The sequence below is a fragment of the Podarcis erhardii genome, assembly GCF_964252035.2.
Source record: "Podarcis erhardii genome assembly, chromosome: 4".
Classification (NCBI taxonomy): Eukaryota; Metazoa; Chordata; class Lepidosauria; order Squamata; family Lacertidae; genus Podarcis; species Podarcis erhardii.
This window is the reverse complement of record NC_138508.1, coordinates 30,616,838-30,628,992: the sequence shown is the minus strand read 5'-3', so window position 1 is coordinate 30,628,992 and position 12,155 is coordinate 30,616,838. Positions and strand designations below refer to the sequence as shown.

General features: G+C 42.8%; 1 protein-coding gene across 3 annotated transcripts in view; it reads left to right on the top strand.

Moving 5' to 3' along the window:
* SMAD9 (SMAD family member 9) overlaps positions 1-12,155 on the top strand; it is a 33,835-nt gene that overhangs the window by 20,328 nt on the left and 1,352 nt on the right. For 2 of the 3 annotated variants that reach the window (XM_081860521.1, XM_081860522.1), the window contains exons 3-6: positions 6,005-6,259; positions 7,039-7,176; positions 9,102-9,323; positions 10,344-10,600. In XM_081860521.1, the coding sequence (XP_081716647.1) occupies positions 6,005-6,259; positions 7,039-7,176; positions 9,102-9,323; positions 10,344-10,600 (872 nt within the window). The remainder of the gene's footprint in view (positions 1-6,004; positions 6,260-7,038; positions 7,177-9,101; positions 9,324-10,343; positions 10,601-12,155) is intronic. The other variant, XM_081860523.1, reaches the window with a different exon arrangement.

Genomic DNA, 12,155 nt, shown 5'->3' with positions numbered 1-12,155 from the left:
GGGTTGGAGAGGGAACCAGAGGATTAAAGTTGTTCTCAGGTGACAAAAGTGCTAATTTGGGATCTAAGATCAAATTATGATATTCAGAGAAATTTCAGAGAAAACATTTTGGATAGTAGATCCCAGAGCATTGCACCCTCTCCAATCTAAAAATAAATTTTGATGCAAAGGCTACCACTGCATTGGGTTTCATATTTTGTAAGAAATCTCATTATGAAACCATAAGAATAAGAGGAAAATATAGACTCCTTGATGAAGAAAGAAAACTGAATCAGTTTTCTACTGAGAAATCTACGTTGCTGTTTTTAACCAGGAACCAAGTTCTTTTTTTTTTTAATAAATATTTATTAAAATTTTTAACAAAATACAACAAAAAAGAAAAAACACAAAACAGAAAAATACACAAAACACAGAAAATAGATAAAAATAGAAAAAAGAAAGAAAAAAATCCATTATTCTTTTTCTAACTTTGAAGCTCGTATCCTTATTTTCTTGACCTCCTCACACCTCCCCTTTTTGTATTCCCATTTACATAATCAAATCAGCAAATCCTTACCCTCTTTCCATTTATCATCTTTAACTTTGTACCTTAACATATCACAACTCCAATATTTTCATCCATAAGTTCATTTTTGCATACTCTTTCTAACTTTGTCACTAATACCACTTATTTTTAATCCAACATCATTTTAACGTTCATAAATTTTACACTGTTTCTGTAAATAGTCTTTAAATTTATTCCAGTCCTCTTCCACCAGCTCTTCTCCCAGGTCTCGGATTCTAACCAGGAACCAAGTTCTGCTGCTTCAGGATAGAAACAGCCTTGTTAAATCTTGTGATGAATCTGACTAAACATGGGTTGGAAGTAATCTTAAAGGCTACTTTGTGACAGTGTTAGCAATCAAACATCATGGTTTCTTAAAAGCCATCAGGTGAAATAAGCTGTGTCAGTATGAGTTTTTTGGCCGCTGTGATTTGTTGTGATACAGCGTTTGTTTTTATTTATGGGATTTATTCTTTTTAAGTGTGTGAGGCAAGTTCAGAGTCACTGATGAGAAGGCAAAATTTTGTTTTTATTTAGTGATTTGTTTCTTTGTTTTAAATACCCTGCCCTTCCTCCTGATTGGAGCCCAGGGTAGCTAACAACAGTCTCTTGCAACCTTGCAAATATACAGAATCATAAAACAACTGAAATTGAACAAATTCATGTCAATTCTAAAACATCCTGTAAAAATGTAATAATAGGAGAAGAGAAATACATGACACATTTTCCAAAATAAAGGGGAGACTAGACGAGATTCTGGAGATCTGTGATCATATCTGCCATATGTTGTATTAAAAAAAAAGTCAAGAATTGGGGATTGGATTGGGAACATTCCACTGGGGAGGTAAGATTCAACCATTCTCCTCTGCACTCTCAGTGTAAATCACACAGCAAGTTAAACTTGCGCTGTTAGAACAGTGCTGTGGTCATGTAATGAAATAATTTGCAACTCAGCTCATAATGTTCTGTGTAGTTACAGAGCTACCCTAAATTGGTCAGATGTGCCATGGCAAATTTGGATTGTGCTTCTGTTCTGCACTTAATGAAGCAGACAAATGATTGCTTTGCCTCAAGTGCAGCTTGGCACAGTGGAACTCAACTCACTTTGCTGCTGTGGTTTTGCAAACTCTTGTCTCCTCCTTCAAGTGCTGCCCTAAAGTCACAAATCAGGTGTGAAAAGAAGCCATTGTGGTAGCGGATTCCTGGAATGTAGGTGCAGTTAATTGCATTTCTTTCTCCAAAGGTTTCTCTCTTGTGGTTCTTGCTCATATTTGTACTTGTCCAGGGTGCTGAAACTTCAGAAGGTGTTTTTTTTTAAAAAGCTTCTTTCTTAAAGCCATACTAGATGCTATGCAAGGAATAATTCATCAGTCACCCAATATGTAGGTATCCATTGAAAAGCACCCCTAGGGCATGGACTCGTTAACCCTTTGCTGGTTGACCCTGACACCATTTTCCTAATCTATGTCCTCCCAGCTGCTTTTTGCCTCGCTGGTACTGTGGAAGCTCATGGGAATTCACGACAGGATGTTGTAGGAGGAAGCACAGGAAAACAAACAAGAGACATTTCATTAACAGAGCCTAAGGTGGTGGTTGTTTTTTGTCCTGCAATATTGTCACACCTGCACTCTGAAAGGATTGGAAAATCCTGTTGATGATTTGGAGAGGATTAGGCCCCAAATGAGCTCACCTTCTTTCTCTCACATTGCTAGGATAATTGGGCTTTACCATGTTGGCCGGCCTCACCTTCTGAAACCAGTACACAAGACTGGTTCAGGGTTCAGCCTAACCTGAATGCTTCAGGAATTAGGCTCCTCTGCCAAGCAGTCAACAGCCTATGCTTTTGGTCTTCCTTGTTTTGCTAGTTCTTGCCCTTTCTTCTAAGAGAGCACTGGAGGAGCATAAGAGAGAAAGCATGGATTGTACCTGGTCTCTGAGACTATGGGCAGAGGCTATGCCCAAATCTGGAAATGATGTGTGTTTGAGTGTTATGAATCAATGAACGATGTGTATTTGTATATGGATCTTCAGCTACAGTCTTGGGAATTGGCCTCTAAAATGCTCAACCTGCTTTCCTGATTGCTTGCAGTTCCTGATTAGTCTCTACCAAAGTTATTTATGCACCTCATGTATCAGCTTTTTGGAATTTAACCTAAGTTCCTGTCTGGAAATACTTTTCAAAATTGATATCTTCAACTAATATCTTTTAAAAAACATGATAAAAAAACCCCTAATTTTGTGTAATCTCATGTGTCCTATAGGTTGCACAGGATAGTGGGGAGGGAAATGGAGGCTTTTGTTTCACTGCATAATTCTGACCCACCTAGGATGTTAACGTATTAACATCAAACATTAAAAGGCATCCCAATACAGGCCTGCCTTCAGTTGTGTTTGGAAAGTTGTATAGTTGTTTATCTGTTTGACATCTGTTTAACTCAGCAATAAAATTGTCCACTCTTGAGTAAATTATATTGTATGACTGTGGCATTGGTCCAATGGACTTTCCGCCAAAATAACAATAATTACATCTGTTCTTATGGCAAGAAGATGTGTTTTTGTCCTTCAGCCAATCTCTTCCATTGGCTTGCTTGCAGTGTAGTGCAGATATAGCCACGAAAAACCCCTTTCATTTTTGCATTTATGTATCTTGAGCTTAAGATTATTCAATAAGATTCAAGTGGGGTATGTGCACAGGAAGCCCTTAACTGAGTCAGACCATTGGTCCATTTGACTTAGCATTGCCTACCCTGATTGGCAGAGGCACACTGGGGTCTGAGACAGGGGACACTTACCAGTTCTTAACTGGAAATTTGAACCTGGGACCTTACGCAAGTGGTTGTGATTTCTCTCTTTTAAATAAATAATTTTTAAAAAATTCTCTTTTGCTGCAATCTGTGGCAGCAGCAACAGAACTCTTCTGGGTGTCCATCCCCCCCCCAAAAAAAAACCATCTCCACTAAATGCCCCAAAATGACATTTCATCATAGCATAGTGTCAGGGAACTGCCATCAGTGCCGGAGGGAGAGAGCAAAAGCCAGAGGGATTCCAGAGAGCGTCCAGGGATCGGGAGGAGCAGCCCATCTTCTGGGGAAGAGAATCAGCGTAGCACCAGTGGAGGAGGGGGGCAGATGGGGGAAGTGGCGAGGCGGTCCCATGACTCCTTGCCCGGGACCAGCGGGGAGAGTAGGGGTCCTCCGCTGCCCACGCCCTCCTTGCACAGAAGGCTTTCGCGCAGAGAGAGTAGGAGGAGACTAGGTGTCAGAGAGCTTCTTTGCTGGAAGAAGTTTAAGAAGTTTAAGATTCTGGCTTTCGCGCAGAGAGAGTAGGAGGAGACTAGGTGTCAGAGAGCTTCTTTGCTGGAAGAAGTTTAAGATTCTGAAGTTTAAGATTCTGAAGTTTAAGATTCTGAAGTTTAAACTTCTGGAAGTTTAAGATTCTGCCAGAATCTTAAACTTCTGGAAGAAGTTTAAGATTCTGCCAACTTCTGGAAGAAGTTTAAGATTCTGCCAGCGATTGAGTCAGCCACGGGTGAGTGGCTGTCTGGACAGAAAAGGTTCACTTTGGCAACCCAGCCAGGTGTTTGCACCCAGCCGGGGAGATACAGCCGGCTTACGCATGAGCAACCCCTAGAACCATTACACATAGCATCATGCCAAGGAGCCATGTGACTGCCACATTCCCCCATGGAAGGACACTACAGTGTTCCTCTTTCCTCCCAACCCCATTCCCTTTCATGTTGTGTATTTTAGATTGTAATCCTGAGGGCAGGGACTGCCTTACCAGTGATATATGTAAGTTGGGTGTTGCTGTTTAGTCTAGCAACCTGGGTGTTGCTGAAGAGCAGGGGGGAAATGAATATTGTGTCCTATAATTATTTCAAACCTCCTTGCTAATACTGTTGCCATCACCTGGTAATCATAAATTTAATAATGATATTGGTTGATATGATGATTCATTCCTTGGATCCTTTCCTGGCTTGCCTAGTATTGTTCTCCTTCCTGGCCAACTGCAACTTCAGGGGCAGGTTGTGAATTAGATTGGGGAAAATAATTCGGGGAGGGAGACTTGAAAACACTTCTTCCAAGTCCCATAGCCCTTTCTTAGTCAAAGTAGCACTCCCTCTTCCCCGTGGGTGTGTTTGATTGGGTGGGGGGAAATGTTGGGAGAGATCAGTCATGGATCTCCTGCCAGCGTTTCTCTAGACCCATGAGTCAACAAATCTTCTGTTCTCATGTATTTTTTATTACATCTGTTAATGGAGTTAACAAGATGTCGGAAAGAAAGCATTATCATATTCCGGGGGTAATTCCATCTGGCCCTTGAGATTTATTGCCCTATGAAGATATAATAGTTTCTCTGACTTCTGTAATACCTGACCTTTCAAATTTCTGTCAACTTTTGGTAAATGTGGAATGGGTGGGTTTTTATTTTAAAGACCCCCTCCATTTGCGGTGGTGGGAAGGTGGCTTTTTCATGTATAATGGTAAAATTCTCCAAATATATGTGTGATTTCCCTAATCGCCACCCTTATATTATTATTGTCATACAGTGGTCTTTGTTTCTGATGGGATAGATCCGGTAGAGTTTTCTCTTGTGGTTGTTGTTTTGCTAGTGTGGAAGCCAGTTATTTCCCAGCCAGCCTCATTTCCCATTTTATACGTAGCATGTTTTTGCACATTTTCTTTATTTATTGACCTGAAGTTTAGAATATTAATTGTATCGCATTCATGATTTTAATTTTATCAGTTCTTAGAACTTGGGAAACAGTAATTTACATTTTCTGAATAATTGTATTAATTGGATACTTAGAATAAATATGTTTTGTTATTTGAGATTTTGTACCCTATAAATTTTGTCTTTAAAATACGTATGCCAAGTTGATTCAGATACTGCATTGAAGCCTTGCTACTTGCAGCACTGAAAATTCTGCGTAGTGCTTTCTTGCTTTCTTTCTTTCTTTCTTTCTTTCTTTCTTTCTTTCTTTCTTTCTTTCATTCTTCCCCCACCACCTGTGGTTTCTGAGATTTCAGTGTCTTTTGCCCACCAGTTTTCAGACCTTTGCAGCCTTAAGGATTAGGAATTTTCACAGGTCTCTACTTGTGAAATTCCTAATATGCACTCACAGGTTATTTAATTTGAATTTGCATGTTTTTAACCCCCCCCCCTTTCAGGAATTGCATACGTTCTTGCATGAAAGTTTGGTAACGTGACTGACATGCCAGATCTTGGGAGAGGCATTGCATATAACTAGGGAGAGGTCACAGTTCAGTGGTGTGGTGCGTGCTTTGCTGCAGGAGATCTCAGATTCAATCGTCTCTTAAGTGAAAGGTTCAGGAGATTCTGGAGAGCTGCTTCCAGACTAATTGGGCAAGAGAAGCAAACGTGGAAACTGCCTGACACCAGTTCAAACTTTGCCCCAAACTGCTTTTAATGCTGCACATGTTTTCCCTCTTGTTCTAGTGTTGCCTCCTGTTCTGGTTCCAAGACATAGTGAGTTCAACCCTCACCTCAGCCTCCTTGCCAAATTCCGGAATGCATCTCTTCACAGTGAGCCACTGATGCCTCATAATGCGACCTACCCTGATTCTTTCCAGCATCCTCCATGCCCCCCTCTCCCAGCGACCCCCCACATGTTCTCTCAGTCCCCCAGCAGCATGAGCTACCCTGACTCCCCCGGAAGTTCCTCTACACCAGGAAGTCCTTATCAACTTACAGGTAAAAAAATAAATAAGCGGCAGTCTCCCTGAACACGTTTCCAGTGCTGATGAATGGGTCTACAGTGACTTCTCTTTTGGGGACAAGAGGGATGCGGGTGGCACTATGGTCTAAACCACTGAGCCTCTTGGGCTTGCCAATCTGAAGGTCGGCGGTTTGAATCCCCCGCAATGGAGTGAGCTCCCGTTGCTGTGTCCCAGCTCCTGCCAACCTAGCAGTTCGAAAGCACGCCAGTGCAAGTAGATAAATAGGTACCACTGCGGCGGGAAGGTAAACGGCGTTTCTGTGTGCTCTGGTTTCCGTTGCACCAGAAGCGGTTTAGTCATGTTGGCTACATGACCCAGAAAGCTGTCTGTGGATAAACACTGGCTCCCTCAGCCTGAAAGTTAGATGAGTGCTGCAACGCCACAGTCCCCTTTGACTGGACTTAACTGTCCAGGGGTCCTTTACTGTTTACCTTTTTGGGGACTTGGAAAATCAACTTTCGTGTGGTATTTGGTTCATACGAAAGCATGCAGTCCATACAATTTTGGCGCTGGCAGTTGTATTGCTTTCCTCATTTCCTGTGATGTGCACTGTCAAAGTGTTTGCAAGAGAATCTTGGGCCGTGTCTGATCCTTCATCTGAAACAAAAACCCTTGAAAATCCATTTTAATTTGGATGAGACATGGATTCAGTTTACGTCAGAAGGTTTTGGTCCTTCTCCAGTGAACGTAAACTAGCCAGTTAATGAAATGGCAGGCCCAGTAGCTTTCTCCTTTTCTATCCCCCCTCTCTAGTCGAAACACCACCTCCGCCTTACAACGTGAGAGAAACTCCAGGAAACCACCATGGACGCTCTATACATGCAACCGCAGAGAACCAGTTAGTCCTGTCATTGCCCAATGGAGGTAAATCTGCCGATGGAGAACCTGAAAGTATGTAAATACTTGTATCGTTTTCTAGGGGGAAATGACTTGAGCTATGCCTGATTTATAGGCCTCTGACAGCAGGGGGGGAAATCAAATCCTTAACCAGGATTAAAAGTGATGCTTAACAAAATTGCTTCCAGTGCTGAACCACTATAATACAGTATTATTGGAACAGTTCTAATTGATGTGGCTGGAATATTGGTACACTAGCTAGTTGTTTGAAGGCTACCTCTAGATAACAACCAATCGACTGATAAATGAAAGCCCAAGGAAGCAGAAACATTCTAGTCCATATTCAGTGCTTTCTATGTATGTGACAACCAATGATCCCACCAACTCCAGGGCTGCATGAGGCACTCCTTTAAAGCATTTAAAAAAAAAAAAAAAATCTCCACAGACTAAGGCAGATTAGCCCACTATTCCATTGGTTAGTATCTGATAGGCCTGATGGCCTATCCAAACAGCCCCTATAGGCTTGCTGCTGTTGAGACACCCCATATTTTCTAAATCTGTTTGCCATGCATCAGCATGAGGCAAACATAATCCAAAATCCCACTTCAGCAGGTAAGGAAGTAAAGCCGTGCAGCATCCTTTGGCAGTGAATTTTCCAGGATAACTTTTCTTTGACTTAAACCTACTGCCTATCAGTTTTATTGCAAAAGCTGTGAGAGCTTACATTTTGAGAGAGCAAAGAATAACTCCACTACCCGCTGCTTTCCAAATCAATGTGTGTGCCACCTCCTGCCCTGTAAGCTAAAACACTTTGCTTTCCGTGTTCCTGATTACAGATGCGGTTTTGTAAGCTAAGTCCACTTTTTATTTTTTGATAAAGTGATGGTTAATTAATGCATTTGTCCTTTTCTGAACTTACCATCTCTATAACATAGTTTTTGAGATAAGACTATCGGTACTGCTTACAATTTTTGATATATTGAAGTTCGAAGGCACCTGTTACTGTCTCGAGTTTCAGTGGTGAGTAAAGTTGCAGTCATCCTTCCTCAACACATAGGAGACAGGAGGTGCCAAAGTACACCTCACTTTTTCATTTATCACCATATTGTCACATCTGAAAAGAGGACGTGCTAATGGTCCAGTTCTCCTTGGAACATCACACTTACAATGTGTAATGGAAAGCAAATGCGCTGGTGCCTGCTTACGTCTGCCATAAATCTTACCTTGTAATGTACAAAGCCACTCTAATGCTTTCTGTTCTAGCCTCTGTTCCTTTTCCAAAGGCTGCTCAAGTCGTGTTTGCCCTTTCCATTCCACAGCTCAGCAAGTGGATATTTTCAGGGTGCTTTGTGAACCCTTCGACCCCTTTCCTAAGTTGCTATAATTCAAATCAGAACAGAATTATTCCACCTGCTTCAGGACATGAGTTACTCCTTGTTTTTGCCATGTGGTAGGAGTGATAGTGACTTGCAGCCTTCAACTTGAGGCTGGTGGATTTGATGAATTGTCAGGCACTCTTTAGCAGTGTCAGAAGTGCACCGTACTTAATGGTGGGGCTGTCACCAATCAGAAAATAAAAGCAATATATTGCATTTTATGAGCACAGAAGGATCAGATCCACTTCAGGACAAATTTGCTGAATACACATCATGCCAAGTTAATCAGGGTAGAATCAGATGACATGGTGGGGGCATAAAAGCTCACCTCAAGGTGCCCAAACACTATCAAAAACTTTCCTCATAGGTCAGTTGCTCCACCCCCTTGATCAGTATCCCTTTTGTCATTTACTGCAGCCAGAACCAGTACCTTCCAGCTGTCTGAATATACACTTAACAGTATTTTGGAATGATGTAGCTGGAAGATTAGGAAGAAAAGGAACTTGCCATGGAGGCAACTCCTGACAGCATATGTGACTAGACATATTGTTGTGAGGGAAGAGATGGCCTGCCTCTTTTCTTCATTCTTGACTTTCCTTCCAGACTTCCGGCCCGTTTGCTATGAGGAGCCGCAGCACTGGTGTTCGGTAGCGTACTATGAACTCAACAACCGAGTCGGAGAGACTTTCCAGGCCTCTTCGCGAAGCATACTGATAGATGGCTTTACAGATCCGTCGAACAATAAGAACAGGTTCTGCCTTGGGCTGCTGTCTAACGTGAACAGGAATTCCACTATAGAAAACACCAGGAGGCACATAGGAAAGGGTGAGAGCAAGCCCCTTATTGCAGTGATAGCAAATAATGTTTAGGACCGCAGGCAGCTCCCCATTTACTCTGGGGTTGCGTTCCAAGGCACCCAAAGGTTGGGTTGTGCACTTGGATACGGGTCCTACACAAGGAGGTATTGAAGAGCAGGCCACTCAGGAGCACTTTTTTGCTTTCCAAAGAGTGAGAAGCCTGCGGCAAGTAGGCTCCTTCAAAACTTAGGTGAGGAATGTCTGCCAAACTCCTTCTCCATGCACAGATTTTTAGAATGTACTATATTTTAAGACTATAATGTCTCTCTCTCTCTCAAAGAAAAGTGTCTTTTTTGTATTCTGTATATCACATAATGCACTGTTAAGCAAATAGTATACTATTTTGAATTGGCAAATTTAATTGGTGAAGGAGACTACATCAGGGTCTACTGCAGGCAGACTATGCCCCCCCACCTCCAATTTTACATGTACCCAGTCAGATGGGTGGGGTATACGAAAATAATAATAATAGTAATAGTGTTCCATCTTTTGTCTCAGTACTTACAAAATTGTAAACTGCCTTAGGTGCCTTGGCAGAAAGGCGGTACAGTGGTGCCCTGCAAGACGAACGCCTCGCAAGACGGAAAACCCGCTAGACGAAAGGGTTTTCCGTTTTGGAGGTGCTTCGCAAAACAAATTTCCTATGGGCTCGCTTCGCAAGACGAAAATATCTTGCGAGTTTCTGCGGGGTTTTTTTCCTTCCCCCCCTTTTTCTAAGCCACTAAGCCGCTTATCAGCTGATCTGCTAAGCCACTTATCAGCTGATCCGCTAAGCCGCTAATAGCGCTAATCCGCTAAGCCGCTAATGGACTTGCTTCACAAGACGAAAAAAAGCGCTAGACAAAGAGACTCGCAGAACGGATTCTTTTCGTCTTGCGAGGCACCACTGTGGCAGTGAATGAATGGCAGTGAATGAATAAATAAATTTGCTTTTATCTATGTTGAAACCTTGTCTGTTTTCCCCCCTCTCCCCCACCCCCCTTTTCAGGTGTCCACCTGTATTACGTGGGGGGAGAGGTGTACGCAGAGTGTGTGAGCGACAGCAGCATCTTTGTACAGAGCCGCAACTGCAACTACCAGCACGGCTTCCACCCTGCCACCGTCTGCAAGATCCCCAGCGGCTGCAGCCTGAAGATTTTCAACAACCAGCTCTTTGCCCAGTTGCTGGCCCAGTCCGTGAACCACGGCTTCGAGGTGGTGTATGAGCTGACCAAGATGTGCACCATCCGAATGAGCTTCGTCAAAGTAAGGACTCCTTCCTGTCTTCTCTACCCCCAACCTTACGGTTGTGAGCTGCCAATGTGGCACGATTAATTGTTAGCGGAGCTTTTTCTGAACAGCAGCCAGCAAAGCAAGTTCTGCAATTCTCAGACATGGGGGAGCAGGTGTTGCTTGCGTGAGGCGCTGCATGTTAGTTCCTTTCTACCCAACCGTCATGTAGGATTCAAGTCAGAGCGACTGGGGAAATTGCCACATGCCTCCGTAATTTGTCAAGGTGGCCCCTCCTATTCCTGGCCATAGTTATTGGCAGGCAAGGAAACGTGGGTGGCTTTTGTTCACCCACGTAATAGCCACATCTGCACACTCTTCTGTGGCAATCTTCTGGTCTAATTATACACAAGGACATCTAGTTATTCAGTCTGCTTATTTGGGTGAACAGCCTGTACTAATCGGATACTCCTGATATTTACCTAGAATCCTTTGAAAGGCTTCTAGTATCTTAATCATATAAGCTGGTGGCACACCAGGTTTGTATATAAAGGGTAGCCCGTGGAGCCCAGTGAAGCAAAACCAGTGCGTTTTGTGACTTGGGCATTTTTGTTGTTGTTGTTTAGTCGTTTAGTCATATCCGACTCTTCATGACCCCATGGACCAGAGCACACCAGGCACTCCTATCTTCCGCTGCCTCCCGTAGCTTGGTGAAACTCATGTTCATAGCTTCAAGAACACTGTCCAACCATTTCGTCCTCTGTCGTCCCCTTCTTCTTGTGCCCTCCATCTTTCCCAACATCAGGGTCTTTTCCAGAGAGTCTTCTCTTCTCATGAGGTGGCCAAAGTATTGGAGCCTCAGCTTCACGATCTGTCCTTCCAGTGAGCACTCAGGGCTGATTTCCTTAAGAATGGATGTGTTTGATCTTCTTGCAGTCTATGGGACTCTCAAGAGTCTCCTCCAGCACCATAATTCAAAAGCATCAGTTTTTTTGGCGACCAGCCTTCTTTATGGTCCAGCTTTCACTTCCATACATCGCTACTGGGAAAACCATAGCTTTAACTATACGGACCTTTGTCAGCAAGGTGATGTCTCTGCTTTTTAAGATGCTGTCTAGGTTTGTCATTGCTTTTCTCCCAAGAAGCAGGTGTCTTTTAATTTTGTGACTGCTGTCACCATCTGCAGTGATCCTGGAACCCAAGAAAGTAAAATCTCTCACTGCCTCCATTTCTTCCCCTTCTATTAGCCAGGAGGTGATGGGACCAGTAGCCATGATCTTAGTTTTTTTAATGTTGAGCTTAGTCACCTTTAATATACTTGTCAGTGTTTTTAAACTACCAGCAGAGGGGGTTAAAGAACCACTTAATGAACCAAGAATTTGATGGGTGCCAGGTTGTGTCAGACACGGTTTCATTCATATAAAGTTAGACGTGAGCATTATGCAGCATAACAGATGGCCTCTTTCTCTCTCTACAAAGTCTGATTTCTTCCTTCCACCACCTCTGTATCCTATTACGGCTTGTGATTGACATGTTGCAACTTAGTAACAAATAGAAGAGCATTAAAACAAAGATTTTGGGTGACTTACAT